The sequence below is a fragment of the Natrix helvetica genome (genome assembly GCF_964273705.1).
Source record: "Natrix helvetica genome assembly, chromosome: 1".
NCBI classification, from domain to species: domain Eukaryota; kingdom Metazoa; phylum Chordata; class Lepidosauria; order Squamata; family Natricidae; genus Natrix; species Natrix helvetica.
In genome coordinates this window covers 310,068,821-310,091,938 of record NC_138548.1, presented here as the reverse complement: position 1 = coordinate 310,091,938, position 23,118 = coordinate 310,068,821, and the positions used below count along the sequence as shown (strand labels likewise).

The 23,118-nt window shown below is 35.0% G+C and overlaps 1 protein-coding gene across 4 annotated transcripts in view; it reads left to right on the top strand.

Moving 5' to 3' along the window:
* The window catches only part of ARHGEF3 (Rho guanine nucleotide exchange factor 3), a 148,898-nt gene extending 126,034 nt beyond the window's left edge, over positions 1 to 22,864 (top strand). For 3 of the 4 annotated variants that reach the window (XM_081939872.1, XM_081939871.1, XM_081939873.1), the window contains 9 exons: positions 3,030 to 3,137; positions 8,680 to 8,850; positions 12,497 to 12,559; positions 12,719 to 12,815; positions 14,181 to 14,257; positions 14,908 to 15,165; positions 16,899 to 17,069; positions 19,090 to 19,276; positions 19,571 to 22,864. In XM_081939872.1, the coding sequence (XP_081795998.1) occupies positions 3,030 to 3,137; positions 8,680 to 8,850; positions 12,497 to 12,559; positions 12,719 to 12,815; positions 14,181 to 14,257; positions 14,908 to 15,165; positions 16,899 to 17,069; positions 19,090 to 19,276; positions 19,571 to 19,917 (1,479 nt within the window). In that variant the 3' untranslated portion in view covers positions 19,918 to 22,864. The remainder of the gene's footprint in view (positions 1 to 3,029; positions 3,138 to 8,679; positions 8,851 to 12,496; positions 12,560 to 12,718; positions 12,816 to 14,180; positions 14,258 to 14,907; positions 15,166 to 16,898; positions 17,070 to 19,089; positions 19,277 to 19,570) is intronic. The other variant, XM_081939874.1, reaches the window with a different exon arrangement.
* Positions 22,865 to 23,118: the final 254 nt, after the last annotated feature.

The following is a 23,118-nucleotide window of genomic DNA, read 5'->3' as shown; positions in this document are numbered from 1 at the left end:
TAATCAGTGATCTGTCTCTGTATTGGCAGCCAGTTAAGCACAGAGAGAAAGAGAATGTCTGACAAAGAGGGTAGGCAGAAGTGTGGCCTCATCCACTGTTAACCTGCAACCCCTAACAGTATACTTTGAAAGGACTTTGTATCTAGACTGAAAATTGATTTCTTGCTTCTTAACTGCAAAGGCTGTTCATGAGCATGGTTTCAAAGGTTTGGCAAAATGTCTAAAAGACACTTCGTTCCAACATCAAAGGTTGGAACAAATCAGTATCTTCAGCCTCAGATGAGTTTTCCTCTTATTATCTGGCGTTAGAATGTTTTATTTTTGTGAAGGTCATTGTTCATAGAGAAAAATCAGATAATTAACAAGAAGGAATTTCTAAACATCTCAGAAGTTCTGTGTTTTACTTCCTGGAATTACAGTGTAGAGATAACAAGTTTTTGATAATAGCAGAAACGCAATTTTGGCACCAGTCTAGTTTGGATATTGGTTATTATATTCTGAAGAATATCACCCTTTCAGAAAAGGAGATTGCGGCATAGCTCTTCCCCATGCATTTGGGACTTAGGTGCCTGGGACTGCAGTGGGTATTGACGAGAAACCTTTCTCCGCCCCCAGGAGAACAGTGGCACACAGAGCAGCAACGGCATGCATGAGCAAGAAGCAGCTGGGGGCTTGAAGGGCCATTTAGAGGAGAACGAGAGTGAACGAGTGAACGAATGCTCAACGACTCTTCTCCTGTGTTCAGTATTCTGGTGATGCTGCAGTGGCGTAAAAATAAATGTACCATCCAAAAGACTGAGCTAAGTCACCGCTGCCGAAGACAAAGGAAATTGAATCCACCTTGGCTAAAGATGAGGGCAAGCTGGCTTTTGTTGTTTGCAGAGCATCCACAACGGAATAGGGTTTTGATATACGGGAGGCTTTTTCACATTTTAGTGCCTGGTTTTAGGGGCTAGTGATGAACTTCAGCTTCATCTGTAGAGAAATAAATACATAGCTTTGCATTTGATTCTCCTATCCATATCTGCACTGATGGAAATAGTGTTTCTGACCAAAATTAAAGAAGCTGCCACTGTCCTGGTTTTTGTTTGTTTGTTGTTGTTTACAAGAAGAATTGCCACCATGAATTTACTAACATATGGAAGATTACAGTAAGATCTGGCTTATTTTCCCTGGGAATCCCCCCCCCAAAAAAAACCTGGAATTACAAGGTGCTTAAGTAAACTTCATAATTATGGCTGAAAAAGAGAGGTGATTGTGCTTAAAATGTTATTTAAAGTATGGTTTTTGATGAGTTAGTAAATTCATATCTTCTAGAAGTCCTATGGTTTTTCTGTTTTTATTTTTTTATATTTTTGGGGAAAAAATTCACATCACCCGGAACATTCTGCGTTTCTCTCTCTCAGATTTTGCTTTTTATATGTGCTGCCCAAGATCCCTTCAGTACAGGATGGATATTAGGAAGGCAAGGGTAATCATCAACTTTAAAAATTATTTATTAGTTTTGTCAATTTCTTTTATATTTTTTGGGCATGCAGAAGTAACTTAATATTTATTCAGAAAATATTGATAAATATTGATTTAAATAGTGTATGATATATTATTTATGTCTCTTACTGAATACTAGATGCTTATTAAATGTTTAAAAATAATAAATGTACTTATATTTTTCAGTGCATTTAGATAAAGATAGGATGTTGAACAGTTTACAACAAAATGTTAAATGTGCAAATGTTATTTACAGATATTATCATTTTAATGCTGTAACTTTTGTCTGTTTCAAAAGATAATTATTGAATACAGAAATGTATAATGATTTGAGGGAGAAATATTTGAGGTTAAATACACTGTTTTTTGTGTTTTTACACTGTATCTGTGCCCTTCAAAGAATGAGCTCGTCAAAACATCCATAGCAACTGAATCTTTTACGTTATTAAAAGAGATAAGAAATTGTTTTGGGAACTGAATTTTTGGAATGAGGTTGTTTAATAGAATGTAATTCTGTATACACTTTTGAAATAGTAAGCCCCATTTTGAAGAATATATCTCACTCATTTTAGGCTATGTGTACCCTACACACAGACACACACAGTAACCAACCAACCAACACATGGTTTCTTGCAACTGCAGGCATTTCATGTTTGCTAGAGCTGGGTAACAAAGAATATCTTTATGGAGGAAATATATTGCTATAGCTTAGCCAATGTTGCCTTCATGTGTTGGACCACAGTTCCCATCATCCCAGGTATTATGACCAGCGATCCAAGCAGCCAACTTAAAAAAGGGAACTATCAGATATACTGCACTGAAACAAACAAACAAAAAATATTTTAAAAAATGATCCCTAACACAAAAGGATATTACTTTATAAATTAAAAGAGAAAAAGAAAGAAATCTCAGAATGATGTGATGAAGATAACTTAACCCTCAGGAACACAGTAAAAAGAGCAACTTAAATCATGAAATGCCGAGGGTTGTTAGTGTGTGTGTTGGAGGCAAGAGAATGCCATAAGGTGATAGTAAATATGCTTGCATGAGAATGTAACACACAAAATTTTAATAGCACTCAGGAAGTACCCATAAAGATTGAATACATACACACAAAACATGAGAATAACATTCTTTCTTTGCAATGTTTTAGGAGACTTCAGGGGCCCCAGAAGAAAAATGGCCATTACAAATCAGTGTCATACGGATGTGTTATATTCTCAATGTCACATGAGATCATGTAGCTAGTAGGGTCTCAATGGAGTGATCTTATGAGTCCCTAAACTTACTTGATCTCAACACAATATAAGAATAAACATGTTTAATGATCTGATGTAAATCTGACTTAAGTCAGTGTTGCCTAAAAAACAAAAAATCCCTATTACTAGTTAGACGCCTGGGGGATGAGCAGTGACTGGCTAGGTAACATTTTTTGTGGCTTTCCTATTGTATTATCTATTCCTCTTATATTATCTTGTATTATGTTTGCAATCACCTTTATAACAATGCTTATATGTAATTAATTTGTTTAAAATTTACAGGAGCCCAGTAACAAACGGGTCAAGCCTCTTTCCAGAGTGACATCACTAGCAAGCTTAATTCCTCCTGTCCGAACAACTCCCTTGAAGCGATTTGGACAGACACTCCAGGTATTTTATTCATTTATTTATTAAATTTATAATGTTGCCCATCTCCCTGATAAGGTAAAGAGTGTCTTTAAAATTATTAAGTGGGTTTAGATGTAATGAATATAACCAGCTTATGGATTTTTTCTGCTCTTAAGCTAGAGCAATTTTCCATACTGAACATGTACACCAGTGAAAAATGCTCCCAAAATTTAAAAAATATTAATGATATTTTCTCACTTGGGGAAGCCAAATGAGAGAGTTCTGTTGTATCACAATAATATTTCACAGGATTACTTGCTTTTTTAAAACCCTTTTTTCTGAGAAAAATGAGCATAAAACTTATTGTTAAAATATCATTGTACTTTAATTTCTCATCGTTATGTAAAATATTCAATTGGAGATTTTTTTGACCCAAAATGTAACTTTTATAGGAAAGCATAATAATTGAAATATTTAAATGTATACAGGTAGAATAGTTTTGATGATTCTGCTTTAATTTTAAATAGACAACATTTGTGTTGATGCCCCAAGAACAGATTTTTCAATTGCTGCGCACTACTCAGTTTTCAAATATGTATTTAAAAATGCAAATTCAGAGCAAAATAATTAGAATTTTAATGAACCAAAATCCAGTCATCTGTTTATACTTGTACAGACTGCATGAAAATGAATAATGATGAATCAACTGCTTTGATAATTTGAAGGTTACATTATTCATGAAAGCAGATCAATATTGATTATATAACTAAGTAGCTGCTTTCGTGTAGCATCTTTTTGAGTAGAGAGAAAATGGACCGTTAGATTATCAAATAGTCAGACAATATAAATATGAAGCAATTCATATTCATTTCATTCCACTGTAAATTTCTCAGTTTGAGAAAGTAGTAGTGTTTTCAGAAGCCGTCCAGTCTGTAATATGATTTGGAAATTGTATCACCCAAATAATGGCTATGGAGTAAGTCAATACATATTGTTACTAACTTTTAAAGATACAAACTACTCTAGGCTCAGCCTTTTAAATTTTGTAACATGCTGCAGAGTATCAAATCTAGAAGCTGGATCCTTACTGTGATACTGTGCCTGGAGATATCTCCTCTGGAACCTACAAGATCCATGCCTCACTATTTCATTTGATTTAGATTCTTTAAATAAAGAAATAAAATTATATGGAAAGCAGCAGTCTTAAACATATTTTTTTATTTAAAAAATACTTCTGGGACCAACTTATAATCCAGATATTCTTAGGACATATTTGATTAGAGGTGAATCAACTTGTGAATGAACACACCCATCATGATAGTTATTTTCTAAGAGTACCTTTAATAAATTCTAGATGTCCTGCTATACAAAAATAATTAGGATTTCTGATTCATGTCATTCATGCATCTACACCAAATATCTATAGGAGTGTAGCAGGCAACCAAAGAAGTCTAGCACCATTTCTGGTTTAAAAATGAGAGTGGAGATGGGACAAAGGGCCAAAATGTAGCTTTTGACTCTGAAACACATGCACAAATGGGTATCGTTGCTTCAATAAAAATTTTCTGAAATAGAGTTTCTTTATTTGTACTGATTGATGTGGACAAAACATAATTGGATATATACCAAAAAAGGTGAGACCGAAGTCAAAAATAAATTGCAGTTCCTCTTGTGGTTTTCAGTCAAAGAGAAATGTATGAGAAACATCAGAAGTCTTCTGGCTTGAAGGAACCTTACTCTTTTACTTTTAATAAAAATATTACCCAGAGAGAAAGATGACTCATTAGTTCTTGTTGCTCAGAGTGAAAAGTGAATTAAAGGTTGCTAAGTTTTATTATTGTACTCCATGCATCTCTTTTCATAATACTGCTGGATCATGAATGAATGAAATCCTTCCATTCCCCACCATCCAGTCAGAGCTGAAGAAGCTTCTTGGAGGAGAAGCGAAACGTCTTCAAAGAAAAAACAAGAAAGTCCAGTTGCCTCCTGAAAAAGCACCTTTGGGATAACCATAACCTGGATTATTGAGAATTTCTAGACTTTTAGCTATGCAATTTGGGATGAACACTCTTTGAATGGTGTGAGAGTAGGAATGGATTTCCAGAGAAAAAAGTGCTGACTACAGGAACCATAGCACTATTGAGGTGACCCTGAGGACATAGATAAACCACCAAGTGTTTAAGCGACCCTCAGAAAGAATGCAAATGACCCGTTGTCTGCAAGGAATATAAATATTTCCATTCCCCACCATCCAGTTAGAGCTGAAGAAGCTTCTTGGATGAGAAGCGAAACGTCTTCAAAGAAAAAACAAGAAAGTCCAGTTTCCTCCTGAAAAATCTCCTTTGGGACCTGAATAGTTATAAAACCATTGCGAAGCATTTGGTCATGATCAAGGATGCATTCCTGAACTGGTTGGCACTGGTTTCCTACATGCATGCTTTGCGTGTGCTGCTTTCTTTGCTTGTGTGCATGCCGACCATGCATTGCTCACACATGCACAGTTGACTAAAAATTGTTCTGCACATGCGCAGAAGCATGCCATCAGTGGAAGAAGAGACTGTGGAACTGGTTCGGGGGCATGACTGGTCTCGGTCGCTGCCGGTTCTGCCAAATCGCCACTGCCGAACCAGGAGCAACCCATCTCTAGTCACAATGTTCTGTAACTTTCATAGCAGCTTTCTTACCAGAGTCAACCTTGGTAGTAAAAGAGCCAACTAATAGATAGCTTATATAATCTCTCCAGAGTCAGGAAAAGAATCTTTTAACATCAATGTCTCATAGCTCTTTCTCTTCCAGCTTTGGTAGACTCTTTTGTATCAATGAGACAATAAAAAGCTTTGGGTGTGACTTAGCTAAACACTCGCCATCCTGATGGGCTGATCCATATCTTCCTTGATTCTTAACAGACATCATGATACATTCTTACCTCTCACCATTATTAGTCATGGTTTTTCCACTGAGTTCCCTGGCTAGTAATTTATCAGATCTTTTTCCTCATTATTAGCATCTTTATTTTATACAATTCATGGAATATTCTGTTTCAAGTGCATAATTAGGTTTTTGTTTAGCATTCATAAAACATATACTACTTTACATGCATGTTTCATATGTGCTCAAACGGTTCTTAATTCTACCTCACACCAATCTTTTTTCATTTAACTTCTTGATTTTCCCCCCTTTCCCATTAAGCAACATAGAGTAAGACATGTAGATGCCTTAAAGGTGTCCTAAGCAACTAGTAAACACAGAATGTCTGTTTAGAATTAAAAGGAATTGTTCAAACTCTTGTTGTATTTTGTTGTATAAAATATGAATCCTTTAATAAAGAGTATTTCAGTATCAACTATAAAAACCTGGATAATTCTTTCTTGTGGTAATTGATAATGTTGTTGGGGAACATTGGTATGGCTATAATACATCTATTACATTTATTAACTCCTTCCTCTTAAAGTTTGAGATAATAGTGATAATCAAGAATAACTGTGAGACTAAACATATTTTTTGTTACATTTTATTTCATTGTTGTCATTTACTTAAGTATTTTCTGATATGTATGAGAATTAGAGTTAGGTAAGGTAAGCATATTGATTACTCTGCTCTGTCAGCTTGTTTTACTTATTTTGGAATTTTCAATATTTTGTTGATAAATTATGTACATTTTGGTAGCTTTAAAATGGTTGCATTTGTTTTGGTATGTTTTACCTTGTAACTAGGGGCAATGATAAAAAATTCCTATGGCATATTTTTTGATACACAGGAAGGATGAATATTAAGAATTCAGTGCTGTAGGTTCACATTTACCTATTTTTTCTTTAATTTAGAGAAATCTATTGAATTGTTTCAGAGTGGATTCCCCCCCTCAAAAATGGTTGGAACTTTGGAGGTGCCCTGAATTTGGACTTGGACTGCAAAATCCAGATTCCCTTTGTAACATTGAGTTTACCTTGTTTTACTAAAAGAGTACTGCAGTATTAAGGCCTCTGAAAATATCTAGAAGCTTCAATTTAAGAAGACTGGAACAATCAGATGTTTGGCTGCCCATACTTCCTTCAATTATATTTCAGCAAACTTTATCAAGTGTAGATTTGGTTCCAAGCCAAATTCAAAGTGCCATTGTTTAATTTAAAAACCTTAAATGGTTTGAAACTGAATTAAGTGAAGCCAGTGCCCCTTGCTTTGAAACCTCCCTCCATACAGACACCATCTAAATAATAGCTGTTATTAGTGAACTAAAAGAAATTATATTAGCAATATTGCCGCAATGGGTTGCCTTCTCCAAGGAGGTTATGCCTGACACCATTACAGTACCATGCACCCATCCTTTAGGTGCTAGTTTTAGCATAATCTATTTTGCCTCGCAGGGCTTCCAGAAATTCTACTCAGGATACAATCTAGAACTCTTCAAGTGATATTGGAACTGCACTTCTTAACACATCTTGATTACATCTACAGTATATTCTTGCCTGGAATTCAATTATTTATTCTGAGTAGATGTCAGTTGGATCCCTCTTGCTGCAGGTCACTTTAGTGCCATTGGATGAATAAACAGGGATAAAAGAGTGTAGTTTAATGAAAGTAGGCCCGTTCTATAATTATTATTTTTTTGCAAAATGCTTTTTAAGATTCTGCCTAAGTACATAAATTAATATGGTTTATGTTAGGAATGTAAGCTAACAGTTGGGTTAGCAATATATAAACCAGGATGGTAGTACTGTTTCTTTAAGTACTGCTGTAATGTGATTGGTTGCTGTTACCTCAAGCAGCCATAAGATGGAGCCAGAATGACTGTTAGCTCTCTGTTTGTTAGATGCTGATGGGGGGGATGTATCATGAGTTACTGTGTTTTTGCTACTGTTAGCTGCTTTGTGTGCTAAACTGATTATTTGATTCTGGACTGTGTTCGAAGGATCATTCCTTAACTGAGAACATTGATAACTGATTGACTGAACTGTGTATGACTTGGACTTTAAATTGAACTCTGAATATCTCTATATTTCCACATAGTAAACTACTATTATTTATACTATTCGGTGTTCCTGTATGCTGGTTTGTGCATGTTCTTCCATACCACTCTCATTACGCTTCTCTGCACACTCGCTTTCCTAACGGGGAGCTTACTTACTTAACAGTTTATGTATAATTCTTTTTTGAAATATGTACATGAGTGACCAATGAATATAAAATGACATTTACGGTAATTATGAAAACTCCCATTTGAACATTGACACTTTCATTTTGTTGCTGAATAAAAATTATGCATGCATTATGTTTACAGTGGTAAATTCCCATTTAGAACTTTATCTACAGTAAATTGTAGGGCTTCCTCAAGATTTTTATTCAAATTTATTAATTTTCTTTTTTGACAAAGTTTAGTTATGGCTAAGTTTTCAAAAAGAAATTGTTACTTATTATAATTTCCCTCCAAAAATACCAAAGTACTATATGGATTCCTAACCAGTGTTATTGCCACGACACCTGTGAGCTGGGCTGGTCCAAAATCAGCAACCAGGTTTCATCTTGCTTCTGCACCGGTACTTTAAATCAAATGTTATCTAAGTAGTAATTATAGTTTCCTTTTTCCTAGCGTTCTATCAGTTTTCGTAATGACAGTCGAACTGATCTACTTGCATCACGTTCTTGGATGAAAAATGTACCCTCTGCTAGCACCAAGCGACGAGACAGTAAACTCTGGAGTGAGACTTTTGATGTTTGTGTCAATCAGATGCTCACATCCAAAGAAATTAAGCGCCAAGAGGTTTGCTTATTTATATTGTCTTTTAGTTTCTTTTTTTCTGTAAAAGTGAATGTGTACCTGACTCTGTATAGTACATTTGCTCTCCACAAATACATTCCCTCTTTTTGCACTCAGGGCAGTAACAGAACTGCCACACATCTATAGAAGAGAATATATACAGTCAGGGTTGAATTGTAGAAACTTGGTGCTTTTTGAGCATGGTTATTTGCTTATAGAGTAGATATTTCATTACTCCATTAAGCAGTGACTGAAGATGTTACCTAGCTGGGTAATGAAATGTCTACAAGCAAACAATTAAGCTCACGTATCTTTTGAGTGTACCCCGATGCTGTTAAGAATTGTTAATACATTGCTACTCTAGTATGTAAAAGTGACTCTCGCAGCACCTGCTTAGATTGGCGCCTGCTACAGAGCTCTGTCTATTTTGCTTATACTACAATGGAATAAATCATTTCCCTCCTCTGTTTTGTATTCAAAAGCCAACTGGCCATTGATGTTGGAAGAGAATCCTCTGCAAGTAGCAATATAATGGCAGAACAAAATCTGGATCAAGGAAGAAATTCTGAATATAAGGACAGGGCCATTTTTAAAAATACATCATCACCTCATTCTATGGCTTTTTAATTTTCTTCCTATTGCTGCTACCCAGATATTTTCCTCATGTAGTTATAATTTGAGGGTTGGGTGACGTTTACAAATAGGAAGAAAAGATTCCTCTATATTTCTGATTTGCTTTTAAATGGAGCAATATTCAAATGAACAAGGAAAGTGATGTAGAACCTATTGTATGCTGGGCTGTAAAATGTACTTTAAAAACCACAATGGCTGGGTACCTATAACATATTAAGCTAAAAGCAAACGAACATTATAGCCTTTCTTGATATGTGAACTCAACCAGTGTGAATTGTTGCTATAAATGCTTTTCCATTGATTAAGAATATTGAAAGCCAGGAAGAAATGGCAAAGTTATAATTGCATATTTTGCTTCCTGTCTTAGTTCTAGAATGGCTACTTAGACAATAATTATGAGGTAAGAAGGTCTCCTTCCTGAACTTGTGTAGCTCTCTAGATGTTACCACAACACACATTTACCAGCCTTTAAATTTGCTCTCATAGCACATGGCTTCATTAGCCTTCCAATTGTCACTGTTACTTCCCTTTCCATGTCTGCTTTCCCACCCACTTCCCACTCCAGAGTTGGGGGGAAAATGGTTTCAGGACTGAGACAGCACCTCCAGAGTCAGGTACAAATGAATAAAATACATCACTATCATGGTTTTTGCCTCTTTTCCAGCCTTCTGATGAAGGGTCAGATGAAAACCAAAACAACTACAGAATTATTACCTAGAGAAGCCTCATTTTCACAAAGCCTCTTTAGACATTTGAAGGAGTATTTAACCTTCTGATAAATAATTGCAATAAGGATAAGGATTTAGCTTAACAAAAAAACATGGATCTGTTTAAGGCTGAATTTAACCTGTTAATTTTTGTTATTCTGTTACTTGTGTTTATTCAATTTTGGAATACATGTGTGACATACTTACTCCTTCCATGACCTTGATATTTGTGTCATGAGAATAAGATCAAAGTGTTAAACATTTTTTTACAACTGAAGGGCTATACTTAGGGTTATATTGGCAAGAATTGTTGGAGACAGTACAACGAAGATTCACAATTTATTAAAACATTATCAAATAATCAATCCAGAAGGTTTATTAACAATCAGATGGAGACTAATATATTTTTGAAATGAATGTCACATCATAAGGTTCACGAATATGTGAATATTCTATAAAGAAAAGTCATGCCCGATGTGGGCTGAAAAATCCAGGTGACCCAGTAAACGGGAACCAAAAGATAAAACGCTCTTAACACTTTGCTGTCATCTAATGCTTCTCCAGATTTTTACAGCCCACATATTGTATGCTAAAAGAGAACTGCAGCTTAATGAAGCAAGAAATAATATTTGATCATTGTTTACACAGAGCTGGCTCAAAGAAATATTATTGGAACCCTTTATTTTCTTGCCTTAAAGTATTCATTGCCTATCAGGCATGTGGTACTATTTTTTTTTCATTGAGTCTCTTGGTGTTGTAAATTGATTAGCCCTTGAGCTGTTCATTCAGAATGATCTAGTGCATGTTCAATCAGATGCAAGGCATTTTATTTGATATTCCAAGCATTCATGCTTAAAAGTAGCAGCTTTTCTGGTTTTTTATACAAATAGACTAGGTCTCAACTGGAAATAAAATGAGTTAATTTGCTTTGTCACAAAACCCCCACGCAAGGCCATTGTGCACCCCAAAAACCTTAAGCATAACAATCTCTTGAAACAAGTTGTGAAACAGAAGTTGTGAATGCCCCAACACTGGAAGTCTTTAAGAAGATGTTGGATAGCTATTTGTCTGAAACGGTATAGGGTTTCCTGCCTAGGCAGGGGGTTGGACTAGAAGACCTCCAAGGTCCCTTCCAACTCTACTATTGTATTGTATTGTATTGTAAGTTATGAGTAGCATAAAAATCTTGAAACAAGTCATGAGTAAAGTAAGGGCAGAAAACAGAATAGCATTTGAACAATTCCTCCTCCTCCTTTTAAATTATTTTGAAGCTATAAAAATATACTTTTTAAAGGACAAGAAGATACAATGTGCACCAATTTATTTTAAGGAAACAATATAATTTGCACCCATCAATTTGTCCTGAAACCGATAGTAGGACCAATGATGCACTTAAAATTTAAGGAAGTGGAAACATACAAGATACAGCTAGTCCTTGTCTTACAACCATTTATTTAGTGACTGTTCCAAGTTATAGCAGCATTGAAAAGTGACGTATGACTGTTTTTCACACTTATGTCCATTGCAGCTTCCCCATGGTCACATGGACAACATTCCAGCAATTGGTAACTGGCATATATTTATGACAGTTGCACTGTCCTAGGGTCATGTGATCACCATTTATAACTTTCCCAGCTGGCTTCCAACAAGCAAAGTGAATGGGGGAAGCTAGATTCATTTAATGATTGCGTGATTCATTTAACAACTGCAGCCATTCAGTTAACAACTGTGGCAAAAATGGTCATAAATAGATCACTTAACTATTGCCTCACTTAACAATGGAAATTTTGGGCTCAGTTATGGTTGTAAGTTGAGGACTACCTGTAAAAGACAAAAGGAAGCAAGGTCTTCTCATTTGTCCTCTGCTCCTTTGAGCAGAATGAAAAGAGGGGGACAAAATCTCTATTTTTTAGCTTTACCTGTAGTTCTCTGTGGACATTCCCTTGAAGTGTGTCTCTATGCGTAAATATATGAAACTCATTCTGAAATACTTATATAAAAATAGTATTCTCTAATAAGAAACTCTTATACTAGCATACATTGCTTTATCACTTTTTCTGATGTAGCAAAATGGACTATATAATTAGTCATACAACTAATCATTGTTAACACGGAAGCTGTAGATTGGAATATAACATACATAAAAAAACAGAGTAACATAATCTGTTGGTTTTATCATATTTTTTCCTTGCAAAAGAAAACAAAAAATTGTGTCTTTAGCCTTATTTCAATTTTTCTATTTATTTTGGAATAGCAGATTTCTTTCTTTATTTTATAAAAATCTCACCTTTTCGTTTTCAAAATTGCAGGCAATATTTGAACTTGCACAAGGAGAAGAAGACTTGATTGAAGACTTAAAGTTAGCAAAGAAGGTATTTTCATGCTTAGATATTCTATCTGAAACTTGTTAATGCTGTTTCTGTAACCAATGCAAATGAAGACAAAGTTTGAATATGGAAGCCAGAACTTAAATATGATCACTAATACGAGAGTTTAAATATTTATTGTACGGCTTTTCTGTCTTTACACAGGCATACCATGATCCAATGCTTAAGCTATCCATAATGTCTGAACAAGAATTAAACCAAATTTTTGGAACACTAGATTCTTTAATTCCTCTTCACGAAGGTATAATTCCTTGCATTCAGTATATTGGAGAAATGGTTGTATACAATTTTAGAGTGGTGTGCAAAATCTATAAGATGAAATATGCAGCAATGTCCCATACGTAAAATTTTCTATAATATTTGTGTAGGTTTATGTTTATGGAGAGGACTTTACCTTGGAATTGGTTGGAATCTGTTAAGGTTTCATTATGGAATTTATATACATATACATGCATGTATACATGCATACATGCGTACATACATATATGTATAAATAATTTAATAAAAGAACTGGAAAAACCACAAAACATTGTGACCTGGCCATCGAAACTACACGGTTATGGATAAAACATGTAACCCATTGTCATCGGGGTACTTGGTACCATGACCAAGAATTTTACAAAACGCATCAAGAAATTTCAGCTTCCTGCAATAACACCCGCGGAACTGCAAAAAACTGCGGAGCATCATATATTTTAAGAAGATATTTGGTTGATACCTAGGATGCTGGCAGCAACCGGTGTCAATTATTAGCACCAGTCAGTGGTATTTGTGACACATTTTTAAATATTCAGTTGACTGCGTTTCATGTTTAATAAATAAAGTATATAATAATAATAATTCTGGAGTACATACCGAAAGTTTCCGAATATATTTTACATAGCTCATCATTTCAGCTTATTCGGATTTGTACAATTATGGTATGTGTGTCTTTGTTTTTTTCTCACTATTCTAAAAGCTTCTTTTAGGACTTCCTGAAATTGCTGTTCTTTTTTTTTTTTTTTAAGGGTGCTATGAAGGGAGGGACTCTGATTCCAAATTAAGCAGCAGTATTAACATTGTTGCAAAAGGGTCATTTCTGAAGTGGGGGTCATGCTATTGGTTGTTTTGCTTTTCCTCTGACCATCATTTAATCTTTAGAAGGTGGTTTGGATGCTTAAATGTGGAAATGTTTTGTAATAAGAGATACAAATCATTCTGCTCTGATCAAAACTGAAACTGTCAATGCAGCAGTTAAAACGGATGTATGAAGAAACCATTAGGCATGTTGCATGAGGTTTGTTACTGAAACATGAATAGCCACTTGACTCACTTTCTTATAAAAATAATAATAATATAAAAATAATGACATTTGGCAACGTTTTTATTAGTAGAAACTAATACTAAATTGACAAGCTTCCCTTTTCTGTTGTTTAGACAAAATATAGGAAAACACAGTACGTTTGAGTCACACAAAAGTTCAAAAGCCGAGTCCATTGCAGAGGAAAAACCAGCGTTACATTCTCTGCTAAGCCTGGCTTTTCATATTATGAACATTATCTGTGAATGATTCATTAACCAAGTCTTCCATTCCTTCCCATAATACTCAGTATTCTATTTTCATCAGATCTTCTTAGGAGACTGAAGGAAATGAGAAAGTCTGATGGATCTACAGAATCAGTTGGTCACATTCTTGTGAGCTGGGTAGGTAAAATACTTATATAGGTTTTCTTGTTCCTATTTTTTAAATACCGATCTTATTTAGTATTAGAAACATATTTATAGAAACATGAATAGCAGGATTTGTGAATATTTGAGTTAAAATTAATATAGTTGGAAAAGATAAATTTTAAAGAAAAGGATCTTTGATTTTAATACTTAAAGCAGCTTTCCAACACTGTCGAAGATTAAGGGTAAAGAACAACTTCAAAAACTGCTTTCATAGTTTCATAGTTTAACACAGTTTAACAAATGTTTATTTTATAAGCTTTGCATATGCCAATGAGCAATGGTTGTGATACATAATCTTTAGATTAATTATAACATGCTAAGGTTACACATATCAATCTGCTTCAGAAGATTGCATTGTTATATTAGCTCAAATATATTGGACTTATTCAGAAAATGTGCTTTTTAAACTCATTGTTGGATACAAGGCTGCAATAACTATTTTTAAAGCCATTAAACTGTAGGAAGGAAAATAAAGAAAATAGAACTTACAATACTGCATAATTAGAACCTTAGAATAGCAGATTTAAAGATCTGAAAACAATCCTGTTTGAAAGCAACAAATATGTTTGAATATGAACATGTAAAAACTCCTGCCACATATTATCATTTCTTTTCTATCTTAGCTGCCGTTCTTGAATTCTTACAATAGTTACTGTAGCAATCAAGTGACTGCTAAAGCTTTGTTGGACCATAAAAAACAGGACCACAGAGTGCAGGACTTCCTACAGCGTTGCCTGGAATCGCCTTTCAGTCGTAAATTAGATTTATGGAATTTCCTTGATATCCCACGCAGCCGTCTGGTGAAATATCCACTGCTGCTCAGAGAGATTTTGAGGCACACACCAAATGACCATCCAGATCATCAGCACCTTGAAGAAGCTGTATGTAACAAGTGGAGATATTTTTTTTAAAATGTTGAATTATCCATCTCAAGACAGTTGCTTGGATTAGAATTACAATAGTGTGTATGTGAGTCTGTAGGTGCTTGATATGCAAAATTACTTACAGTTAATGTAAGAATATTAATAGTGTAGAAGTAGAAAAGCAGTACTGTTTTTAGAGGCTGTGGAAAAGTTAAGGTGCCTTCTGCTGCTTTGTTGGCTAAGTGTTCTTCTAGACTAGGCAGCCCCAGTAGATGTATCCACCTTCAAGCCCCCTTTTTAATGAAATGAATCAAATAGTCTCTTTGACAAAGTAGATCATGTGACCTCCACAACCCAAATTGGTTGGTCATACTAATGGTTTCCATGTATTGTGTTGAGCTGTTGAAGCAGAAATAACAATCTGATAACACATGAACCATGTCTTACTGTGACTGTGCGTATGTGTATGTATTTAAGGCTAAATATCACACCTTCAAATATTCCTCTCCATAGTGTTGCTTCTTAGGTATAATTCTAAGAAACAGAAGCATGCCAAAGTTACTTATGCCAAAACTTTTCTTTAATCCTCTGGGAATAGCTGCTTCTGCTTAAGTATTCAAAGGCTGATCAGGGTTTCAAGAATATTGTAGATTAGCCATGTTGCAATAGCAAAGGCACCAAGTGCTTAGGGCTCCCACAAATTCCTTCCCCTTAATGAAGACGTGGAAGTTCAGTACAACTGCTTTTACTAGAAGTATGCAGGACTGATTTTAATCACTTAGGTTTATTTAGAAAAGCATCCCTATTTACTATGGCATAGCAAGTTACAATGCAGGCATGGGGTCAAGCACACATAATACTAGCAATTTTAGTTTAAAAAATCAAATGACAAAGTCCTGTTGTTTATGTGCAAAATGATTATGATGATATTTCATTTAGTCTACTTGAATGAAGAAATGTGCTAAACTGTCATCAATTTAGCAACTACTACATTTAGAGATCACTTGTAAATGCAATGGTAATCAAGGGCATTTATTAACCATTTTTTAACCAGTACACATATTTATGACCTAATTCATATGCCTGAAAACAATACACACCAGAGTGAGATTAATGCTGTACAAGAGAACTTTATCTAAATGAGACAGTAGCACCCGGTGATCTTCACTGCATCTCTCTCTCTCTCTCTCTCTCTCTCTCTCTCTCTCTCAAGCGTATGCCTAGCAATTATTTCACTTAACAATCTAGTCACTAGAACAGAACTTGGTCACTGAACAAGGACTGGGTGTATTCATATTGATTATCATAAGGTATATTCCTGCTCTCAAAAACATAACCAAGAAGTGAAGGGTCCTTGATGCTTTCTTAGCTTGGTTGTTGCAGACATTTCATTCACTTGTCCAGCACTGATAATGTCACCTAATTTGGGTAATGAAACATCTGCAAGAAAACAATCAAGCTGAGACCAACAAGGACCCCTCATTTTAACCCTGAGCTATAAATATTTTCTTTTAATAATAACCAAGAAGTTCCTGCAGATGTCATTCCTGCACATTCAGTTGAACCACTGTCAATAATATCTAGAACAGTGTTTCCTATAAAGAATTCTAGGAATTAAAGTCTACACACCGTACACTCTGCCAGAAAAATATTGAAAACTTAATTTTCAATAGATCTCCTTTTAGCAGCTTTTTGTCAACCTGCCTTGGAAATTGACCTGCTTGTAAATAATCTCTTTATTTCTTTTCCAGATGAATATTGTTCAAGGCATAGTAGCAGAAATCAATAAAAAGACAGGAGAATCTGAATGTCAGTATTACAAAGAGAGGCTGATATATCTTGATGATACCCAAAGGGACTCCCTGATAGATGAATCACGTGTTGTTTGCTGTCACGGTGAACTAAAAAACAACAGGGGAGCGGTAAGGGATTTATTTTTCAAAATAAAAATAAAATACTGATCTTTTATTCCCTTTCCTTTGAATTTTGTTTTTTGCATCAACAGATTGTTGCTCAAATTAACCAAACTATTGGCTGCAGTTAGTTAGCATGCCTTAGCAGACTTTAGAACAACAAACAAGCTAATGTGTATTTGAAAATATTATCCTTCTTTTAATAGTATTGTGATATTTGTCTATCTATCCATCTTTCCATTCATCCGTCCATCCATATATCCATCCATCATATTCCTTAGGGCTTCCCCACCCCAGTACGTTCTTAAATAAGCATTCAGATCCATAGAGGACAGATCATGTAATAGCCCTACAAGGGAACAGACCATAAAAGATCTTGCCTTCCACAACATGGAAAGTTCCATTAGGGATCATGGCTGCCAAGCTACAGGACCATGAGGCTATATATAAGCACATCTCAGAAGGGAACAAATCTAGAAGTTCAAAACATTAGTTGTTCATAGATAGAGCAATTGCCCAAAATTCAAGGTCAAAACAGACCAATCTGAGCACAGCCTGGATTCACTACAGGAAAGCCTATGGTTTAGTGTCACACACATTGATCTGTGAATCCCTGGTGCTATACAAAGTCAACAGGACACTAAGGACCTTCCTCAAGAACTCAATAGGACTCTGGAATTAACACTGGAAATCAACTCAAGATAACTTGCATAAGTGTCCATCAAGTGCACATATTCCAAGGTGATGTTTTGATCCTGCGGCTGTTTCGCATAGTTTTGACCCTCCTCCACCAGATAATCCCAAGGAGTGATATGGATACAAATTCAAGAGAGGAACTACCATCAGCCACTACCTCTACATAGATGACATAAAACTGCATGCAAGAGTGAACAATCCATCTGACACACATCTGCAATGAGGATATGGGATGGCATTAGGACTGGAGAAGTGTTGCATCCCAAGTACCGCCATCAAAGTCAGATCGTGAAGATCCAACTTAATTGGAAGAACAAGAACCATGCCATCAACATACATTCCATGTGTGTCATCAGATATCTTGCTGGTAGAATGAGCTGGTCAAAACAACATGAAGATCCAGAACCTTCTCACAATATATGGAATTTTTGACCTGAAGTCCAACAGAGATTATATACCAAGCAGAAAGAGGGTGAGTGTCAAAGTCTGAAACTCATAGCATTCAGGAATACATCAGTGAGATGGCAGCCAAAAATGAGCTTCAGAGAAAATGTCTAAAGCAGCAGCAGACATGAGAAGAAAATCAAGGAGAATACTCAAGTGCCATGGGAAGACAAGACTGCATGGGATGTACCATCAACAGATAGCTAAAGTGGCAGACATTGGGAAATCCTACAAATGGCTGGGAAGGGCTGACTAAAAGGCAGTACTGAGACACAGATCAGAGCAACACAAGAACAGACACTAAGCATTAGATCCATGGAAACAGAGTTCTATTGCACTTGAGAGGAACCCAGATGCAAATTATGCAGCGGTGCAAGACACAGTGGCATGGTGTAAGATGCAGACAGGAACAGCATACATTTAACAGCACAACCAAGTGGTTGGCATTGTGTATAAGAACATTTGCACAGTGTATGAGCTACCCTCCCAAATCCAAATGGGAGGTCCCCCAGATGGTTGTGGATAACAATAGCACCAAAGTACTGTAGGACTTCTGGATCCAGACATACAGGTACTGGCCAATCAACTAAACATCATGGTAGACAATGATTAACCGTGGCAATAGCAGTGTCAAGTGATAGCAACATCAGGAAGAAGTAAAAAAAGCTGAGAAAATAACAGGGTCTGGAAAAACTAAAGAGGATTTGGAAAATGAAGAGCAGAGGTGTGTGTGTGAGTGAGTGAGAGAGAGAGAGAGAGAGAGAGAGAGAGAGAGAGAGAGAGAGATTTTGAATGCTTCTGTTTTCTCTAGGGTAATTGGTTGTTTTTTAAATAAGAAATTTATAAAATTCTAGAAAAGAGACTCAAGCTTTTTTTCTTTTCTCCTCAGAAATTTCATGTCTTTCTTTTCCAAGAAGTGCTAGTAATTACTCGGGCAATTCTTCATAATGAACAACTCTGCTACCAAATGTATCGTCAGCCCATCCCTGTGAAGGATCTTATGCTGGAAGACTTGCAAGATGGAGAGGTGCGATTAGGTGGATCCATACGTGGTGCATTCAGCAACAATGAGAGAAGTATGAATCACAGTTAGATTATTTTGATGTTTGTCAAATAATGACATTTCAGAATTTTATTTATTTAAAATTATATTCATTTGCTGTTTTGTTAAGAAGTTATTTTGACATATCCTTCATGTAGAATCCTAGAGAATCCCAGTTCTTAAATTATAAATAACATGACATTGTTTTAAATCCTTAGCATTTTGTGGAAAATTACAAACCAAAGCTCAAACGTTCTGAAAATTCACACAGCATTTAAATCATCCTACATAAAGCATTCTATATACTGATTTGGTTCCTTTCTTCCAGTTAAAAACTTCTTTAGAATCAGCTTCAAAAATGGATCACAAAGCCAGTCCCACTCATTACAAGCAAATGATACTTTCAATAAACAGCTCTGGCTCAACTCTATCCGTCAAGCCCAAGAACTGGTTTTGCGTGCCTCAGGTGAGAATGGAGTCCTTGATTTGGAAGGACCTGTAATAGCATCAAGTAGGAACAGCATATTCCAGCAAGAATCCAAGTCTGAACAAATGGACCAATCAGACAGTGGATCTAACTGTAGCATGGACACTAGTGAAATCAGCCTTGAGTGTGACCACATGGAAGAGAGAGATTCATGGGAGAATGACAGAGAATTAGAAAGCAATGTCTGACAAAAGCTTCAAGAGGCTTTCAGTGTCTCATATGTACGTATTTGCATTCCATATGTGGAGCAAGAAGCACTTTTTAATATTTTTGTGACAATGTCAATTCAATTCCTATTATATTTGTACCTATTGACCATAATACTGTAACTACTGGTATGTGTGTCAACTGTAATCTTGTGATAGTCTGTAAATGCCTCAGTCACTGAGACAGGTACTTGACTAAATATTTCACACGTCCTGTTGGTAGACATGATTTCTAAACTACCAGTTTTAGACTCATACCAGGTGTCCCTGTTTATAAAATGCCCACATTTGATGTTTCAAATGGCAACTTAACACAAGTTGTCTACATGGCATTTTTAAAGTGTCAAGGTCAGGAAGTTACATAAAGCAGAGTTTCAAAAAGCCTGAAGTTAAAACTGAGTTACTTATCACCTGGTGATTTGACATAAGTACATTACTTGACATTAAGTACATCACTTGCATGGGTGCAGAAGCTATCACAAGTAGCATATTGGACAATGGATGGTGTTCAAAAAATAATGAAGACTCAAATGATGTCCAAATAAAGCAGTGCTATATTTTAGGATAAACTAAAATACTAATTCGGCAGGAATCTTAAATACAGATTGATTTACATTTTAGGGCAAAACGTTAAGATACACATGTCAACAATTAACATGGCTAATGCAATAAAATAGGGTTTCCGATGCAAGATAATTATTTGAAAATTGACACTTCATTAATAGTGAAAATCTAAAACTCTATGACTGTGCTGAGCATGGAAACACCAAAAATGACAACAGAAATATAAATGAACTCACATTTATACAGAATTGTTTTGCTTTGTGTAGCCCTTTCTGAGGTAACATATCAGTTTGTATATAAAATGGTGCTCTCACTTTACATGTTTCGGTTTGTCTTACATTTTATAAATAAAAATTATTATCAAGACCTATCCTTGGGAAATCAGTTGGGTGAGCAGCGAATAAATCTTCTCTTTCTCAGTTTCCATGATTGCTCATATTCCTAGCCTCCATTGCAGGTACAGATAGAGATACCTGATGGGGAAAGAGTGGCAAATGATAAAAGAAGCCACAAGGTGACATCACAAGGACATAAAATAGGGACAAATTAGAGGATGACTCTGCTTTTTTCTCATTTTGACAAAAGCACATCCTGTTGTCACAACTAAGATTCTTTCTGTCATGAATTCTGTGTAAGAAACTTGTTTAATATGCTTCTCATATTAAAATTCAGAATACATGTAATGTGATTCAGATGTAAACAAAACATTAGCAACCTTGCAAAAATTTGGAATAGGGATCCCCATTAGAAAAAATTAGAAAGACCAGGTTTTTAAATTAATTCACTTTTATGTTTATAATGTGTTTTATCAGGAGTTTAAATTGATTAGCTAATTGTGATTAAAATAAGCCACGATTGCCATGATTAAAACCATGATTCAGATATTTTCTTATAACAGATCTCCCAATAAAGCATTGACTTCCTTAGTACCAGTCTGTACCATTCTATAATTCTCTGTTGTGAGAACCTTCTGTAGCACCTACTATTATTCTAGAAACACAACTGCAAAGTGTTCTGATTAACATCTCAGAAAAATGTCCAGCTATTCTTTGATTAGCTTTCCCAGTTAAAGTTGTTAAAATGCCAATAAACCGGGAAATTGAGTAAGAAAATTACAATTAGGTTTGAACAACAATAAATTCAGTATTTTACTGATTTTTTAAATAAATGGTTCTATAATATGCAACAGTGCACTGAAATATAACTATTACTTTCCATACAGTATAGGCTCCAACCTCAGTACAACAGTAATGTTGGCAAAATGCATACATCAAGCATTTTATGTTTACAAAAAAATTAGTAGAGTAAATAAGGTGTCAGGTTTTTTTTAATGTTTCACAATCTGTTACACAAGTAATTATGTTAAAATAATCAGTATATAGTAGGTTATTTTACTTCTTTTTTTTTAAAAAAAAGTATTAATTACCAATATCACTATTTAGGACATTTCTGTATGTATAGGATTAAAATATTATGATCATGTTTCAATCTTGTAATTTATTTAACTTGCTTTATTCTGAAAAATGTTCACCAGTCAAGGGAAACAGATCCAGTGACTTATGGTTTAATGCAATGTTCCAGACTGGGCTTGGAGTAATAGTTACAAAGGAGACACAATAAAAAAATACATTAAATTGCAATCTTAAAATTTTTACAACCTTACAACACATGGAAATAAGTCCAAATGACATAGTGGGACTATTTCTCAGTAAATATACCAAGGATTATGTACTTAAATTGTGAACTACTGAACTGACAAATACTTGCCAAAATGTTAGAGAAATTGTATGGTTTTCATTTATTAAAAATACTGTATTAGTAATTAAATATTTTTGCATAATAGACTTATACTGTTCTCAAAACATTTCAAATAAATTACACTGAATTATGTTCCATAGCTCCATGCTTGATTGGGAAAGGCAGAATATAATTTACTTCAAAGTATTATTAATTTTATATTTTAGCTAAACTTACTGTACATTACTAATGCTCAAAATGGGTTTATGAAGGATTTGAAATGTGACAGCTATAGAATCAACTTTATCAAATTCTTTTTCATCGGTTTTAAGATGTTTGCTATCTCTGAACAGGAACAAGCACCGGCAATTGTTGCAGTCCAGAGTCAAAATGCATATCTCCTTAGAAATCTTACAATAGGAGTTGATTTGATTTTTTTTAAAGGGGAGCAAATATCCATTATGTACTAGCAAATACAATAAGGCTGTGTAAATCATTCAAGACGTGCTTCATGTGTGATAGCTACTTTAGTAATTTAAAGATGGAGCTTCTTATTCTATAGATTCCTTCAATCTCTTCTATGATTAATAGGTTAAACTTGTATGCATATTTAAGACATGAGGCAGGACATTATGGGGATCTTTCTGCTGAAATTTCAGAATGGTTCTCCTAAACCAATCAATGCCAAGTGTTTTAATTTACGTGAAAATCATATCTTTGGAGCAACTGTAGACCTCGGTTTCTTCTCCAGCCAAATAGATTTTTGAGATTTGGAAAACATGTTTTCCTTTACAACTTTAATTTTAAAATTCTGAAGGCATCAGAGCATGAAGGCAGTCATGGAGTATAGATGTATGAGGAAAATAAATGCCAAAGTGATAG